Source organism: Beta vulgaris, chromosome 7 (genome assembly GCF_026745355.1).
Source record: "Beta vulgaris subsp. vulgaris cultivar EL10 chromosome 7, EL10.2, whole genome shotgun sequence".
In the NCBI taxonomy this organism is placed as follows: Eukaryota; Viridiplantae; Streptophyta; class Magnoliopsida; order Caryophyllales; family Amaranthaceae; genus Beta; species Beta vulgaris.
The window spans coordinates 32,334,263-32,353,732 of record NC_079208.1 but is presented as its reverse complement, the minus strand read 5'-3'; the positions used below and the strand labels follow the sequence as shown (position 1 = coordinate 32,353,732).

The 19,470-nt window shown below is 36.0% G+C and overlaps 1 protein-coding gene across 2 annotated transcripts; it reads right to left on the bottom strand.

Moving 5' to 3' along the window:
- Positions 1-221: 221 nt before the first annotated feature.
- On the bottom strand, positions 222-17,715 carry LOC104898904 (putative GTP diphosphokinase RSH1, chloroplastic). 2 transcript variants are annotated; one of them, XM_010686035.4, is made up of 24 exons: positions 17,418-17,715; positions 17,082-17,281; positions 11,386-11,565; positions 10,448-10,513; positions 10,270-10,362; positions 10,060-10,191; positions 9,875-9,976; positions 9,719-9,796; positions 9,572-9,643; positions 8,813-8,920; positions 8,470-8,567; positions 6,613-6,673; positions 6,427-6,489; positions 6,266-6,322; positions 5,998-6,099; positions 5,551-5,703; positions 5,293-5,424; positions 5,099-5,185; positions 4,948-5,019; positions 3,318-3,404; positions 2,735-3,176; positions 1,134-1,195; positions 969-1,037; positions 222-890 (listed from the first exon to the last, which is right to left on the bottom strand). In XM_010686035.4, exons 1-24 carry the CDS (start codon positions 17,446-17,448, stop codon positions 804-806), a joined length of 2,634 nt encoding a protein of 877 aa, XP_010684337.1. In that variant the 5' UTR covers positions 17,449-17,715; the 3' UTR covers positions 222-803. The 2 variants fall into 2 exon arrangements, with proteins under 2 accessions (XP_010684337.1, XP_048489842.1); XM_048633885.2 differs by lacking the exon at positions 17,418-17,715 and adding an exon at positions 15,325-15,445 and having other exon boundaries at positions 17,082-17,223.
- Positions 17,716-19,470: the final 1,755 nt, after the last annotated feature.

Here is a 19,470-nt window from a genome sequence, read left to right as displayed (position 1 = left end):
AGAACAAGTTTGATTCATATTAAAGAAGCAATTAATACTCCAGAGAGTTGGTGATAGAAGAGCACATTCTTCCTCTTTGGTCATAGATTTTCTGAGTCTCAAGAAAACGATACTTTCTACTGAGAATAGGATTTTGCCTCACGCAAATGACCTGATTCCTCTATGTTGGCGCACAAATCTCAGTGCTCCTCTTTCAAAGAATAGTGGACATCATCAATCAATTATAGAAGAATAAACCACTTCCCTTTCTTATTATCAATGAAGAATCACAACCAATAAGTTGTAATCCCAGATGTCAACACAAAACAATGATGAATTACACTCTGATTACAGTATAACTTTGCAGTGAGAAGCAAAATTAGAGCACAACTTCAACAAGACATCCAAAAGAAAATGAATATACAAGTAAATACATCGAACTTTGCTGATTAACACATGGATATGTTGGCTTCTCCCTTCGTCTTACCCAGAATCAAGCCTTGTATACCCCTTTACACCTTTAGTCCTAACTATAACTCTCCTCTGTATATACAGTGCCCCGACTCAAGTATATGAGCTAAATCTGCTCAAGCTATCTACTTCGACATGTTCTACCAAAAAAAAAAAAATTCAGAATTCTGATATAACAAACTAACATCATCAGAAAGGTCGGTCTTTTCCCCCCACAAAACTTCCAGTCACAAGCCTGCGAGGCAACAACTGCTTGGACAACAAAATAGAGGTTGCACTGAAGAACATCAGACAATGGTAACATATGTGATAACCATAACCCATACAATAACCTGCTACAAGCAAGCATTGTTTTATGATTCACTAGGGCTCAACCAACTGCAACCTGCGGACCATCCCACAACACCAAGTATAGTATCAATCCTTGAGCAAGCATTGATCTGGAAAGGGACAAATTAAGTACTTGTTATTAGCATGAACTAATAAGTTTTCGTTGAAGCAAATCCAAGATCACATACCAAATCATCTGGAGTCCCTTCGATGTGAAATAGCATAACTCCCATACCCTTCCCTCTGTCGAGTTCAGCCTGATTCAGTAAATAGTACAATGGCAAAGAAAAAGTTAGATTTGCAATTCTGTACCCGATTTATACCAAGAGAATATGTTAATAGCTTCAGCTCACCACACAGGAACACACTGAGATTCCCAAAGCAGATAAAACTGTTGTGACTTCGCCCATTATACCTGAAATTTTCATGGGTATGTATACAGAGCTTCAGAATCCAGAGCAAGAAGATAGGTGCATATCCAAACTGTAGGTACAAAATAATATAGTCCAAAAAATTCCTAAACTGAGAAATTCTCGAGTCCTCCCCAAATATGTCATTCACATAGATCTAAAAATGATAGAATTATATATATGAGAAATGAGAATAACACTAGGAAGGCCAAAGAATTTGTTACTTCACCATGAAGAAACTGAGAGGGAAAGGCAACTGAATCAATTCAGGAATTTTGCCTTCATCCAATTGAATTAATTAATTCAAAGGGCTCTCTTTAGTACGCTGTGGGTAAACTCCCTCATGAACAATATTGGACATAGAGATCATGTTATCAACAAAATACGAGGGATGCCTGCAATTCTGATTTACACAGCTTCAATAATCACCAATGAGTCCTGCACTCCTGCTGCTTGACAAATCTGGGGGGTCTATTTACATGTGATGGTCCATGATAGTAAATCAAACAAGATGATCATCACGCAGAGCCGTTTGCACGCCTTCTTTTCACAATCTGGAATGCTAGGAATTTCAACTTATTGACCCCCCTCCCCTTAAATTCCTGAGCACATAAAGGATAAAAAAAAAGGAATTTTGGGCTTGCTCAATAGTTGGACAGATCAGAAGCATAGCATCTGATGCTTGCCTGTAGCTTGTAGGAGATCAAAACCCTATTCAGTTTTTCTCCTCCATTTCAGTCCCAGTCATACAGAATTATAGCCATAAAATGTTTGACATGGAATATTTTTCTTTAGGAGAGATGTGTTGGTGGTAATCCCGGACCCCCAGCCCAAATTTTTTCCCTTTGTGAAGACAGGCAGCGCAGAAGTGAGCCTATTCCTTCCCCCTGGACTCAGCATAGAAGTTATTATAATGTTATATATACCCCAAAAATCACCAAATAAGTTCCACAAAATCCTAGATCACTTAAATTCTTAAAACACACTAAACTATTAGGAATCAAGATAGCCGATAGCTTTCATTAAAAACGCATATTGTCCTCTACCTGTCCTAAATTACTTTAGTTTTGACCTTTAAGGCGAACCTATATAAGCTTAAAACATCTAATACATCAATATACAGTGGTATTGCATAAAAGAAGTTTTTTTTTTTTCAATTCAACTTCCATTAAATTTTTTGTAGTGTACTGTAAAAATGATCAAAACCAGGTCTCAGAACCATTGAAATGATAAATTATGAAAACATTTTGGGCCAGGGGTAGCCCTTATCTTCTCACGAGGTATAAAAAAACTGCAATGGAAGTAGGCTAAATTGAAACCCCAATAAATTTAAGCCAAACAAATCCAAATGCCTCCGTTCTCTGGAGACTAGAGGGCACATATATACGCAAGAAAGCAACCTCACCCCTCCACCAGTGGCCGTTTTGAAATGCAACGATTCATCTACTACTTAAACAAGAAAGAAGCACAGACATTTTAGTGACCTATTCTAATTTAGTGCATTATCACCGAAGAAAAGCAATAAGTAAAAGCAGAAACATTACCCTGACGATCAATACAAACTACGCAGAGCCATTGGATAGAGTTTCCTTCAATGCTGTGCCAAGTAGCAATCTTGCTCGTCTGCCAACTTTCCAAACCTGGAAGGACTTCCCTAGGCCTTGCAGTGTTAGCAAATATCAACTTGGCAATATTATTATCACATGACAATATTTGCCCCTTTTCCCACAAATTTGAATGCTCCACACGCTTATTGTGCTTCCCGTTGACCTTTGGAGCACAAGGAGCACCATTTGGCAGCTGAATATTTTCAGGATTTTTAGGGGGCAACAACGTCTCAATGATCATATCCGAAATTGGCCTGATCACCCTGGAAAAGTTTGAGGGTTCCTCTTCTACTTCTTCCTTTTCAGAATCAGAAATGAAGTCATAAATAGAATTTGTAGTAATTTCTTCAGCAGACAATGCAGCTTGTTCCCTCAAAAACTAGACAAACAATATGGAGTTACCAAAGATATCAGCCAATCATAAATTAATCATTGTAATCTAGCAAAGCATTAGAGCACAAAATGGAGTTAACAAAGACATCACTCTATAATTGTCTAGCAAAGGGTAGTGCAAACTCACTTTCATAATCTTATGACGAGCACTGCGGGTTTTAGCATGCTGTAACCACTGCTTGTGCTTCTGGAAAGCAGACTTACTCGAGAGAGCCTGGGAATGAAATATCAAAAAATTATATATACAGATATCAGTCTGCAACTGATTTTACTGACATATATGTATACATATATATAGGGTGAATTCTGTCATTGAAACATGGAACGGAATCGCAAAACAAAGCAAAGGACAAGGCATCCTCGTTCCATAAATTACAAGTAAAAGAATGACAGTCACACTGGACATTTGGCAAAATATGTGGGCAAGACATCAGACGCCACAAACCACAAAATGATAAGTATACCACATGATCCCACCAGGCCACCACACCGTCACCCAATCAATCTTATTACAAAAGATAAGGTCATTAAGCTCCAACCAAAGCACCCAATCACCGCCTTAAGCATGAACCTTCAGTGCACCTTGCTTTGTTTTCTCCTCCCTTTTTAAACTCACCTGAGCACATCTAAAATTCCTTTCAAAATGGAAAAACATATGGTAGTAGTATATTGTCACCAGCCATCTCACAAGAAAAGAAAAGATGAGGACCAGACTGCAATTCTGTAATGCATACTGCATAAATTTTAGGACAAAGCTCTAGCTAGAGTTGGCAATCCACATAAAATTGGTCAAGTTCGTATTTGGTCTTGTATTGGTTGCAATTATACACAAATTACATAAAAAAAAGCTAATACAATATGTAAAATGATTGCATACTATGACAAATCAATCAGACAAGGTCAAGTTAGTGGTGATTGGCTTTTGTGTCGTTTCAGGTTCGGGCATTTCTCACCAATATGTGATGGCTTCAAGTTGTGTTACCATGTCGAGTACCAACCAAAGCCATAGTAGCTTTGCAAATTATGGAGTATATTTTCAAAAACTATATTCCATAGAAATGCGCATACTTAACCTTTAGGATCCTTTGCCTTCAAATGATATCAGAAGCAAGGTAAACTATTATTTGAGGCATCTACAAGGGCTCTAGAAACAGAAGTTGCCGGAAGAACGAGCATGCAAGACTTGATGATCTAGAATAGCAGAGAAAACATAGCAATCTACGTCCCCCAACAGCAATCACGTTTTCCAATTCCAAATTATTAAGATGAAAATATTGCAGTCGTAACACAGAACATTAGCTACTCCAGAAAATAAAGCAAATATCATTTCCAGGGTGTGATTAGCTCAAACTTGCTTTACAAAGCAACTTCACCGATTCAACAACGCACAGGCGTTGCATGAGAAGGATTCATGGTAAATCTAGGGTTACTTTTACATATGAGCAGTGAGCTGACTCTCTATGAGATACGGGGTGACCTGGCCGTCTTACCTATATATAATCCTTTTATACTATTCAACAGACCGGCACGCCCTATATTGAGATGAATCTAAAAGACAACTTTAATTGTGGTTCTTATAGTAACCATATGTTCTGTTCTGACAGCATCTGTACTTCAACAATTAGCATTTCCAGTTCAAAAGAAATGATAGACAGAGAGTATAACGAGACAGCCCTTGATAATTAACACTTCAATGAAAAAAATTCAGATAAGATCAAAGGAGATTATTAGATAAATGTGGTCAGGCAGTGCCTTACATTATAGGTTATTATCTCCACAACTTCAGCATTGGCGAGTACATGTGTTGGAGAAACAAGGTTGCCATTGACCTGAGGTAAAACAGCCCATCTCATTACAAATTTTTAAATAAGACAATAACAAAGCCTGATTAAGAACTATAAAGAATACCTTAGCAGCCACCATATTGTTTCCAATTTCTGTGTGGATCATATATGCATAGTCAACAACAGTTGCTCCCTTTGGAAGATTTTTGATCTGTTTGAGCGCACAAAGAAATATGATTATTGAGAGAGAAATAATTATTTCTTTCAGCTTGTAAATTTCCTCAGACTTTGTATATGTAGGCTTGTAGTGCCCTTTACCTCCCCACGTGGCGTAAAAACAAAGACGCGGCTGCCTAACAGATCCCTGGTGATAACATCCACAAACTCTCTAGAGCTCATGTTCCCAACAAATTCTTCTTGCCATTCTCTGATAGCATTGAGCCAGCCAATCTGGAGGAACGAAAAGACTTCATCTACATAATTAGCAAAAAATGCCACAGAGGAAAGGGGGCATGATATGAAATACAAAAGGGGTTAACACCAACAAAAATTCAGATTACAGAATAGATAGGATACCCTGAGTGCTGCATTGCTGTTGTTCAGACAGACTGGCTTCCCTCTTAACTTCCTGGGCATTACATGGCCAGCTAAACCATCAACAAACACTCTCCCACAATAGTGAGCAGCTATCCCTCTTTGAGCTAATAAATTCATTTCCTCTGTTCTTATCTGAACTCAAATTCAAAATTTTGAAAAATAAGAAAAGGGGGCACTACAAGAAATCCTAAATTTGATAACAGCACGTAACTTTGATGTATGAATTAGCACGCATAGATGTCGTAAGTTTAGTATTATAAAGATGAGCAATATCTACTGAAGCCATCGGGTCTATTGGGTGGAATTTAATAGCATTGAAAAAAAAACTTGTGAGAAAGCTATGTGAAGTGCAGAGTGCTGGACTAATTAAATCCTCGCTAGTCTCTATCAATGTAATGAAGGAAAAATGACACTTCCAATAACAACCTGAACTTCCAGCCGGAACATGCTCTCATAAAGAAATGGTATAACTGTTGTATGCAAACTTTGATAGCCATTAGGTTTTGGGGTAGCGATGAAATCCTTCACCTGTTTCATAAAATTAAATGAAATTAATAGAGAATAATTGGAGAGTTTTATCTTCTCCTGGCTCTCAATTGTTAATGTATTGAAAAGAGGAGATACGCGTTGTAACAGAGTAACTGCGATTGAATTGCATTAGCACGCACTATCTGTAAGAGATCAAGAAACTCACAGATCTCGGAATTGGAGTCCACATGCCATGCACAAGCCCAAGAACATGGTAGCATATCTGAACGGAAAAAAACCACAACAATATTAAAGATAAAACAATAATAATTAAATAGAATCCAGATAGAAACTTCGAGGAAAGATTGCAAAAAATGATATTTTGACCTGCTCAGCACTACACAGAGGCCCGATTCCAGTGCAAGGTTTAGGCTTTATAACAATGCGAAGCTGAAACCAGCCAGCATTTAATACATTAGATACAGATGATGTTAATGAAGCTTATGTCCAATTAAAAAAACCAAAAAAAACGTATCCACGTTTGTTAAAATAGAAAAAGAAAAGGCAAAAAACCTGAGCAATCTGGTTGACCTCATTAATAGAAACATTTGCTTTCGTTACAGCTTTGTAGATACTGCAAGTTCATCAAAACCAACTTTAACTTATAAACTAAAGTTCAAGAGACCAACAAACATAGCCAAAACTGCATTGCCTTTAAACATTGACACATTAGACACAACAATGACAATTGTCGGCTGTGATTTTATGACAAAATAAAACAAAGCAACTGTGTGCCAATGTAGGCTTCTTATAGCATGGCGCAACAGTAAGGACAATAAAAGAATTAAAATGGATCAAAACCAACTTTAACTTATAAACTAAAGTTCAAGAGACCAGCAAACATAGCCAAAACTACATTGCCTTTAAACATTGACACATTAGACACAACAATGACAATGTCGGCTGTGATTTTATGACAAAGCAAAACAAAGCAACTGTGTGCCGCTGTAGGCTTCTTATAGCAAGGCGCAACAGTAAGGACAATAAAAGAATTAAAATGGACTGCTTCAGATTGTTCAATATCTAGTTGGTCATCACTAAGTAATTTCACTTAAGTCCAAAAAGCTTCAATAAAACCTTCCATCCAACAAAAAGAAAACGCTACAGAAATAACACCTGAGATTGCCCAGTACCTTCCAATCATCATGTGCAGATTACAGAAGAGGTCTTATAAACCAAAAGCAACAAGAACCTTATACATTTAAGCTAACTAGCAACGGATGCAGATATATTAAAGCCATAAAAGTCCCACTTTTAGAACAGTTATTCCCGCAGCAAATACACCACAAAGTCCCTCACTCTGAGTAACAGATCAGATTAGTAATTACTACATTCACAGTCAGACACCAATCATATCACAAAGATATATAGGGTCTGTCCTCTTCACCTTATTTTTGTTTTTTTCCAGAAAAAATAATAGAAGTTAAGAAAAGTTCATAACAGTTCAGAATGAATAAGAAAAGTTCAGAAAAAAAATAAATAATTCAGAAGAAAAGTAAAGGAAAGTTAAGAAAAGTTCACAATAAATAAGAAAAGCTCGGGAAAAGTAAGAAAGTTCAGAAAAAAAAAAAAGCGAAGTTCAAAAAAGATAAGAAAACATTAAGGTGAAGAGAACAAGCCCTTACAGCTTCTAACTAATTTTTTTATACATATAGTATCAGAAAAAAACACTACGCTTCCAAGAATAATTGACAAGTAAAAGGTGATAATGTATGAGAACCTGTAAACCTCTGTTTCTATTTCATGTACACGCTTTGTATTCGCAATCAAGAGAAGAGTAAAAAGTGAGAGAGAAAAGAGGGAAAGTATGAGAGATGGAGGGTAAAAATATGAAAGAGAAGATAAAGTAACCAAAAAATACATCATGGGGGTTAAATTCGACAAAAAGTGTAAGGTTCCCATGTCCAAAAATGGCAAGAAGACAGTGCGTAGATTAAAAAGAAAGGAAAATGTGTAGATTAAAATGAAACGAAGGGAATATATTTCAAAGATTCAGCTAGTCAAAGGAAATTTTACAAAACAGCCAGGGAGCTTGATGTAACACATCTGCTATCTGCTAGACTGCTACTTCTGCAAGTCTAGTATATACTTTAGCCATAGGTACTTGTGAGTTGTAACTTGTAACACATATGTGCTTATGATGTGCTCATAAAATTGATATGTGGTAAGTGACACAAACATCAAAATCAGGAAACACAAGAACAAATTCTCAGTCCATATCCAGGCACAAGACCGAACCATAAATAGGTACAATAACACCAGTCTTTCACTTAAGATAGTATCAACTCAATTAGGAGATTGTTAAACTTGACATGCCTAACAAATTTCTAGCGAAAAAAATTTGGAAACATAGACAAAAAACTGCTGCACCTGTAAGGCTCCTTAAGTACAGCATGCACTTCAGTTTTGACAGTCACAAGTTCCAAGAACTGATCATCCTCAATCTTCTTCACCAAAATTTTGTTCGCCTAGGAAAATGGGAAAGCACAGGGTATATATAAAAAACTATCAGTTTACATCGACAAAATTCATCCTCAAATAAAATCTTGCAGTTACTAAAACTAGTAAATAACATTTCCAACTGAATTTATGAGAAAAGTATAGAACCCCCAATATGTCTGAGCAGTCTATGACACCTACATGAGAATATACAATAAAGATTCAACAGTATATATGATACAACAAGGCTATAGAAATTACAAGGTGATATCACCTCAGTTAGCTCTTTCTCATGTTCCTCATAAAGTTCAGCAACTCTTTCAGTGATCTTTTCATACTCCTGAGTGTTTGTGTACATGAAGGACAAGTTCTCAAGTTCAGACTGCAATTTAGACAAGAAATTCATAAAACGCTAACAAATTAGATTACATGTCGAAAGCAGGAATGAATTTATCTGAGCAAACGTAGATTTCAAGACAACTCTATGAGACACACCACTAAATCATGCAGGAATAGCACATTTAACAATCACACAGTAAATCAATAGTGAAGAATAAAGGTGAAAAATTCATGGGCTCTTTCATGTTGTTAAGGGAAGACCAAAAGAAACTATCTACACCATAAGAACTTGGGTTCTGAAGTAAGCACCACAATCACAATCTAGGAGCTAGCTCAATAATCTAAGCAAAACGCATTGGTTAGTTAAACAATAAGGAGAATGAATCCATAAAGGACGAACAAAAAAATTGGGTGAAAACGGATTACAGGTATTCACAAGTTAGGCAATTGCAGGTTGTGTCCATTTACAATCACATTCATGTTCGGCAATTCAATTTCCAAATCTCTAGGACCTCTATGGCTGAAGTTCAGGTTTGGATTGTAGAATATCAAGAGTAACAAAGGCAGCACATAAGTTACAAATTTCTGAAGTGAAACTTGTGTATATTTAAGCAATAAGGACTAAGGAGGAACAAAACTACTTAACAGAAATAGCGGCCGAAAAACGATTTTGGTAAAGATTGAACACAAATACCTTGATTTTGTACATTCCTAGCAGCTTTGCCAGAGGGGCAAACACCTGCAGCGTCTCCAGTGCAATACTTGTCTGGATGCAACAGATAAGAAACAGCTACATATTAGTCCAGTGACAGGTATACACTGACCTAAATTACAACATTACCTGCTTATGAGATGGCATGTGCGAGAGCGTGCGCATGTTGTGCAATCTATCGGCTAGTTTGACAATGATTACGCGGACCTGAACCAGAAGTTCAGTCATCAACTTGTGATATACAACTGATAAAGCATGGGGATGAAACAAAAGGTGCTAAATCACCTCTTCTGTCATTGCCAGAAACATCTGTCGTAAGTCATCTGCTTTTACATCTTGCACACAACTATTTTCATTGTTGTACTTAAGTTTTCCTAGTTTCGATACCTGCAAAAAGAAAAAAGAGAAAACTATAGATGTTAAACAATGAAAGACAATTGCAAATCACCCTCAACTGAAAGAAATAGCACCTTGGTTTCCCCTTCAACAATGTGTCGAACAGTAGAGCCAAAGTCCTTTTCGATCCGGTCAAAAGTTACAAAATCTGTATCCTCAACAGTATCATGCAATAATCCAGCTGCAATAGACTCCCAATCCAACTCCTAAAATCATGATCACAATCTATAAAACAGAACCAGGAAGTTGAAATCAGAATTTGAAGTACATTTACAACTACTTACAAGTTCTCCTAATATACGTGCAACTTCAACTGGATGAATGATGAAGGGCTCTCCACTGCGCCTTCTTTGACCATCATGGGCATCAAAAGCAAGCTGTGCCAGCAAGCTAAATAACATAAAACCACTAAACCGAGATATGAATTTAACCAAGAAAAAAATAATGATTCACAAGTCATACCTTTAATGCTTTTTGAACCAATTCGAGTTCACCATGAGGCAGGTATGAGATGCTCGGTTTAAGATCCTGAGGGCAGGCAAAGAAATAGACAACGTTACTACTTCTGGATTAGTCACACATTGAACATGCACATATCAGCAAGTGCTCATGGTCGTACCAAATCCTCACTGAACATTTTTCATGAATAAGGTTAGATAACATACAATAACACTTTGCGAGCCTATTCTTAGAAGCTGCAATAATTCCTGCACTACTCCTTGTGCTATCATCAATGGGCCAGCCTAGCTGATTGCAAACCAAGCTAGATCTTCCAAGCAGACTTTCAAAAACTCCACGATTCACATTTTACAGGTTGACCCAGGTAGCACAAGGAATGATTGTTCGAAGAAACTTTACAAAAAGTAAACAAATACATGGCTATTACACCTAAATGAAGCAAAAGAATGAGAAATATATCTGAACGATCATCTCATCACTCATCAATATATAACTTGGTCTGAGGCATCTAGTACAGGCCTATCACTTCCAGAAAATTTCTCGAATAAGACTTTACATTTAATCAAATTAGCAAGAACCCAAATTTAAGGAGTATTATGTCAGTTAGTCTCCTTATATAGATTTCAAGCATCCGGTGCAATATCTTCTCCTTCACTTTTCACCTACATAACTAATGACGTGGAAATTCTTCGCTTACATTGATTCACAGTTATTCTTTTCACTGAATTCAAATGACATTATCAAGCACTGCTTTCAATTTTGCACAAATAACCATTTTCCCGAAAAATGAGTCAGATAGTTGCCAAATATATTTGTGTATAAGATGAACACACAATGACACCGATTAGCAGGCCATAATAATAATGTAATAATGTCAAGCTCAAATACCAACACAAACAAGTTGTGTTATTGCTAATACAAATTTTAAAGTCCAAACATACCTCCCACAAACTTTGAGCTGAAAAATCATCAGATGAATCAGAATCGGACGATGACATACAACGCCATTTCCATCTTTCAGAAGCCGGATGTCGCAAGATTACCCTGAAGATCCATCCAGCATCTATAAAGCAGGAAGTATCTAGCCAATGTTTACCTCTAATATCAGGAGCCACACATCTCTGTTTAAGCAAAAGGTCACGAAGTACAAAATCAGGAAAGATACTCTTTTATATGAAAAGACAAATAAATTACTCCATCCAGAGATAATAGTTGCACATACAATTTTGAATGTCCAAAAAATTGTCTTCTTTCCTAATGTAATATTGGTTTATACTTTATAGTTCAATTTCCTAAGATTACCTTCAGGTGAGTGAAAGATACAACTCTTCATATCCATTATTATGAGGAGTTGGGACAATGTGACAATTATTTTTGGACCAAAAGTAGAAGAAGTTCTACACGAGGATAAAAAAAAAAAAAAAAAGCAATAGGAGACCAGCTATGACACATGAAACAACAATACTAAGTGGTTGTTTGGCATACATGGGAATTTAATTCCCATGGAAAGTTCCATTTCGTAGGAAGTTATTTCCCTTATGTAATTCTTAGGAAATGGCTTTAATATGTTTAGTTCACATCAAGAAATTTGCACTTCCCATGAATTGATGTGGAAATTCTGAATGACTAAGGGAGGGTAGGTGACGTGTTGTGGGATTTCCCAAGGAATATTCATTTCCCCCATTTTCTGCACTTCCTATTTACCAAACAACTACCCAAATTAGAAAATCATGTGAATTCTATTGACTCCATAATTTCTTGTATACCAAACCACCACCAAGGGTCTAATATACTAACAAGAGAAAAATAAGTGAAACCTAACTCTCCTCTAGTCTGCACGAGATCATATTTAGTTTACCAAAATGAGATGAAGTTGAAAATTATATTCTCTCCGACCTCCAAAAATTATCTTGTATACTATTTTGGTCAATCGGTAGATTATCGTCTTCTTCCTTTAAATGAAAATTTTACCCCACTTAATACATGAGATATGGGTTCCTCCACTAACTATATCTCTCTAATACTATCCCTTCATATCTTGTGACGTAGGTCCCTCGACTAGCTCTCTATTTTACTCATTCAATTTTTCAGTCTTACTTTGACGCTATCTAGCCCAAAAACCTAAAATTCCCTAATATCTACTCTTAAAATGCGTGAACAAAACTAATAAGACAAGTAATTGAAGACAGAGGGATTATAAGATAAGGCTCTTCCATTACATAAAGGAAATTGTGTAAAGAGTAGTAATTAAACCACAAAGGAATAACAATGTGACAATTACATGTCGACGAAGGAAATAAGAAGTTCAAGAGGATAAATCTAAAAAGTGAGAAAAGAGACACTTAAAGTATTGAATATCAGTTCTGAAGGCTCTATCATTGTGACAAGTGGAAAATAAGTGAAACTTGAACTCTTTTCTTGTATGCTTTGAGGTCATTTTTTGTTGATTTAATTGAGAATTTTATTCATATTTATGGAGGATACAATAGGGAAAAAAAAAGCCAAGGTTCATTACATACAAGACATTTGGTCAAAAGTAACATTACCGCATTAGCATTTTCAATCCATTCAAACTTACAATTCTATTGATAAAATTGACATTCAGATATAAGAAAGCTCTGAACTCATACTTTACACACTACAACTGTTCAGAATGTCTTTTATTTTCGGAAACAAGCATGATAAGGTGCCTACAAGCATGTCTAAAATATAATATACTCTTGGTTCCGTTGGTTGCAACGTTTGACATTTGGCACTATTTACATGATAAGTTTGACGGAAATTTTTGAGTAATAACAAAATTTCATGGGTAACATATTTTAGGATTATCAGACCTTCCATAATTTATATGAATAGATGATTAAAGATAATACTGGACAAGGTTTTGCGTTGGCAGAGAAAACCGAAGTAGTAAAAGATATGGCGGGGAAACTCTTAAATTAGATTGATGATGTTGAAATAGCCAATTTACAGCTCATGCTGATTCTTCTTCAACATATTGCTGATGTCAAAGTTCCAAGTAACACATGATGCCGATTCAGCAAAAATGCGAACTTTACGCCAGTCGCAACCACAAATACTCTTTGTTGTGATTCGAAATACATTAACAAAAGCCAGATTGCAATGCGTGTGTCAGATCAATAAATGACCCCTCTACACTCTTAGATATACCCATAAAGAGATAAACTTAGATTTTAGCTTTATACAGGATATATACTGCTACAATGCTACTCCTCCATTGTACTAATACCTCTCCTTAAATTATTTTCATTTTTAATAAGCCAAAATACTTTCATCATAAATCTTCTTTAAATCTTTGTATGTCCAAAGTCATTGTGATTATAATTAAGAGTAAGTAGAATGACTATGAAAATACTTGCTAAAATATTAGTAAGTTTTAATTAGTTCTAAGAGCATGTTTGGTTCAACATATTTGGACTCCAAGAAATAGAGTCAATCACCAACTCTCGTTTCTCTTGTTTCAATCAATTACCATTAGTTGGTGGTAATGGATTCCCCTAGTTTTTCACCTTCCTTTCTTCCTCAAGTAACAAAATCAATTTCTTGTTGGTAGTGATCACCATTCTCTTTCAATTTCAGGGCTTGAACCAAACGCACAATATAGGTAATAATTTTTGTTAGCATCCTTCCGTTCTCTTTCCATTTCATGGCTTGAACCAAACAAGCAATAAGACTATTGCAAATTCCCCAAATGCCATATATTAGGCAATCACAAGAGATTAAAATAAAAGAAGGACACTCAGATGCTCCCTAGATCAATTGCTCACTCCAACATGTTTGGGTGGCTATTGAGAATCAACTCCTCCTAAATCTAACCAAAATGACCTATTGAATCCAACTCTTCTCAATCGATTTATCCATTGTTCTATTATCTTCTTTTCAAATGCTGAGCACTTTTAAAACTCTAGGCCCCTTCCATCCCAGACAAAAAAGAAAAAGAAAAAGAAAAAACTCTCATGCGCTCATATACAAAGTGAGACTCTTGTACTATGAAAAGAAAATCCAAAATGCCCAACAACTACAGACTTAAAGCCATAACATATACAATGGACAACATTGATATTCCAAGTGAATTACATCATTGAAACAATAGATACCTTGATCCACCCTAAAATTTATCATGCCTAATTGAATGCAAAGTGCAAACGTTCCAATAACCTAGCATAAAGCAGCTAAGCAGCAAACGGTTAGCATACTAGTAGACTATTAGTTACTAACATACCGCATATAATGTTTATAAAGAAATTCACTTAGTGATTCTTAATGTTGTGAATGGTTGGGAACATGAGACTCCACCCAAAGTGTCAAGCCGGTTGGTTGCGGTTACAATAAAATTAAAAAAAAAAAGATTAGCTTAATACATCAAATTATATTTATTTTTCAATAGTCAAGTCTCAAAAATCAAGTCCCTAATGGAGGTCCTATAAGAGTACAGAAGTCAATTTGTCACCACATGTAGAGGCATGGTTTTGACTGGACTCCGAACACCATTATTCCCTAATTTCCCTCCTTGTAGGGTTGATATCATGAAACAACACCAACATGTCCTACTACGACAGTAGTACAAAGATGTGGCAACTAAGAAAATATAGCATACCAACTACGAGAAGTGGTTGTCAGATCACAATACCTAAAAGAAAAATATTAACTGTTCTAACAATAATATTGGCAACTCTTGGGTCTCAAGAAATGACAACAGACCAATTTACACAGTGCAAGCAAGCAAAAGGTATTGAGCCTCACATACATGTGTGCACACATTTGAGTTGTCCAACATTAAAGAAGAGGAGAGATAATTACCAACTTAGCTTTACAAGTTACTCATCCCTTGTGGCAATTGATCATAGGATGAAACTTACTTGGCTTACAGTAGGTCCAAATCTCTTCCTCCTTTATGAGTACCCAAAGCTCATTTCCATAATCTCTCAGCTTTTATCATGTATTCATGATATCGGAGCCAATATTCTTCTTGTCATGCAACTGAACAAGAATTCGGCCTCAATTGGATCATTCTTAGTGAAAATAATTGCTGATCACCATTACAATTTGCTATGAATTCAAAGAACACTCGCATGTAAAGAGGGAATTGTCCTATATTCGATGTGTGTGCATTTGTCAGTCGCCCAGCAGCCTCTGTAATTTGGCACTTTACTAAATAAATTTAGTATTATAAAAACTTCCACTTGCCTCAAGCCCCTACCAGAGCGTGTACACCAAAAATGTGAAGCTTACGATGTCTTTAACTATTGTGTGTATTATATCTTGGCATCAAGGCCCTACTATATTAAAGCCTTTACATAAGGTTACCCAGTATCTGCAGCCAGAGAGTTCTTGTGACCTCTTTGTGACAATCTTTTATGTCAAAACCAGCTTAATACAATGCAAATTCCAGAAGAAATGTCAACATGGAATACGTTAAGAGGTAACTCTAACAGGTCATTTGGTGCAAGGGCATAAAGAAAAGGAGAGCCACTCGTTTTTGGTGCAATTACAAATGTATAGATATGATAAATATGTTAATGCATATCCACTACAAGCATGTGCATTTCAGTATTTCTGTTTTGATTTCATTAACAGTTATCAACTCCACCCCCCCCCCCCGCTAGGTGTTGTAATACATGGCAAAGAATATTGATGAAAAATAACATAAATCCCCCCTTTTTGAAAAAATTCTACCAGTTTCCGTTTTGAGTTTTTTTTAGAAACCTTCTCCCATTTCCTTTTTCATAACAATTTAGCAACTTGGCCCACACTTGTATATTAAAAACCTGAAACAGTTCGGTTTCTAGTGAGAAAACGCCAACTATCTACGAGTTCACATGGGTTCATTTTCAAGGAATACAACCTTAACCAACAACCATTAAACTTCCCCATATAGAAATGGTAGAAGCACAAAAATGAAAGATAAACGGAGTACTAGTAATAGAGATGCAATAACATGAACATTCACACAGAATATTCAGTGTAAAATGACACACAACTGCACATGCCCATTACTATCCCCTCAATTTCTGAGCATATAATTGGATTCCAACCAAGCCATAAAGGTGAAAAAAAATTCACATATTAACTTTCTTATTACAAAAAGATCAGAACTTACAACATAGTACATGACACCAAATAATTAGCCAAAATTGGAAACTCTACCTATTAACAGTGAAACAAAGATGGGAAACATTGCAATTACTTTCTGTCGCTCCATTTTATTGCTAGTTCACTCGTATAACCCATAAGGCGATAAACCAATGGAATAACACTATCTTATATGCTGATTTTCCTACCACTTGAAATTACTTTGCAATTACTTTCTGTCGCTCAATTTTGTCAAGTTTCCTAGTATGAATACCTTTTTTCCCTTCTTGTTTGGTTCCCTTTCATAACTAACCATACCCACATCAACATATTGCAATTAATCAATATTAATTCTCGAAAAAAGCTCCACAAATTTGAGTAAAATTGTTCATAAGTACTAATATCTTAAAACAAAATCAACTCATCAGCATAATTCAACAAAAAGAGACTAAATATACATCAGATAACGATAGAACGCTAAATTCTCCCATTAACAGCACTAAATTGAGCATGAATACCATACAAAACAATAAAATCAACTCACATATCTATGCCGGTTGAATCTTCTACAAGAATAAGACGACGACGAAGACGGAAACGAACTCTGAGTAGTACTAGCTAAAGAACCAGTGAGAACCCTAGGCGCCTTCCAAGCACAAGAAAGAACACTACAATCATACCTCCCAACACTCCCTTCTCCTCTCCATAGCTTCAACTTACATACACTCACACATTCGACTGAAACTGCGCGCATACAACAAATTCACAATTTCATTCAACAAAACATCACAATTCAGTTTGCGAAAATCAACTCAAAATTGAACTCGAAAATTCAACGAACACAAAAGATAAGAAAATGGAGGAGAGAGAAAATGAGTACCTGATGACATGGATGATGGAGCACACGCCATAATTTCTAGAGCGAAGCATCGGGAATTGAGAAAGGCATCGAAGGGGCGGAAAATTGGAGGGAGAAAGAGTTATGACGGAAAATCGGAAAGAGTGTGGTGGGATTGTTTGGTTTGGTATGTTGTTTTGAATTGATAAGGTGAGTGTTTGGTTGTGGAGAGAGAGAGGGAGAAACAAAAAGAAGAAAAAAAAATAGTGATAATGGAAAACGAGAAAGTGGACTGAAGAAAATTATGTGTGGGAGAGACTAGAGAGAGAGAGTGTGGTGAAGGCCACATGAATGCTTGTAATTTGTAAAACTGAAAATCTTGACACAATTTCTTTTGTGGGAATTGAAAAATTGTTTGGAAAAATAATCTGATTATTATTACTCAATTGTTTTGTTTTTTTTTTAAGTCAACTATCACATGTATTTGTATCCCTCAAAAAAAATCACATGTATTTTTATGAAATGATTTTAATGACGTAATTATCACTAGCCAATAAAAATCTACATTATTGACTTATTAGTTCTTAAAGCATGTACGATATAAATTCTTTTTTTTGGTAATATTATATTCATAAGTTATTAAATGTGATAATAAAATAGATATTTTAAATATTTTCTCCATTTTATTTTGTTATATGTACTTTGTTTTTTGTAATTTATTTGGAATGTTGTCTAAGAGTTAGAAAAAAAGATTTATTACCTAACAACTTTCAAATTTCAATGTGCCTTTCAAAAATAACTCATAAACTTAGTATTCCTTACAATAGTTATTGGGACCTCATGTAAATAAATAATCTCTTTGAATTACAAATCTGCCTCCTTAGAAGCATCATCCATTTTATGACAAGGAATGAAGTGTAGGGGTTGATTCAGGATTTTAATAATGGGGGCCACCTAAATAATCGACCAAATATCAATATATCATGCAAGAATTAAAAAAAAAATCAAAAATACGTAAAATTAACCACAAATTCTTTTTACCTATATCACAGTCTAACAAAATTGTTCATTCGGGGCTTGAGTTTCGGGATTTGAATTAACTCTAACTTATGTTTCATCTCTTTTCTTTTTTGGATTATTATCAAGTTCTTGAGTTGACGGGTTATTAATTGGTGGAGAAAATTTTGTTTGAGACCGATGAGGATTTGGCGCAGAGGGGTCTTTTGAAAAGAAACTAGCGATATCTCTTTGGTTCATTATCTTCATTATGAAATTTATTTTACGGTTTTTTCACCTGATACACCCGAGTTTTCAAAAAATTCACCTGGTACCCTCCATGTTTTCAAAATTCACCAAGTTACCCCTCAGTTTCGAACTAATACACTCAGATACCTTAATGACTAACGACTTTAACCGCCATTAGTCATTACCCCTAATTTCCTGCTTTAAACCCTAATTAATTCCCTAATCTTAACCCTAATCCTAACCCCTACTCCTAACCCTAACCCTAACCCACCACCCCACCACCACTCCCCCACCCTCCCACCACCCCTGCCCACACCCCCATCCCAGCAACCCCCTCCCCCACCCTCGCAGCCCCTCCCCCACCCTCGCACCGCCTCCTCCCCCACTCAGTTCAGTTCAGCAGTCCCCCCCCCACCCCCTCCCTCCCCATCGCGCCCCCCGACCCTCCCCCCACCTCCGCGGGTTAGGGTCAGGTTAATTAGCCTAATTAGGATTTAGTTAGGTTAATTAGGCCTAATTAGGATTTAATGAGGTTTAAAGCTAACGGTGTTAACCGTCGTTAGTCATTAAGGGTATCTGAGTGTATAAGTTCGAAACTGAGGGGTATCTGGTGAATTATGAAAATATGGAGGGTACCAGGTGAATTTTTTGAATATTCGGGGGTATCAGGTGAAAAAACCGTTTATTTTATAACTTTAATTAGATCATAATTTATCAATCACTTCTAAAACAACAAGACAATAATATAAAATCAAAATCATATATTTAAATCAACATCCTTCATATGTATTCATTGATGATCTTAATTTGAATTTTCTACGAAATTATATAGATTAGTAGCAAATTGAAT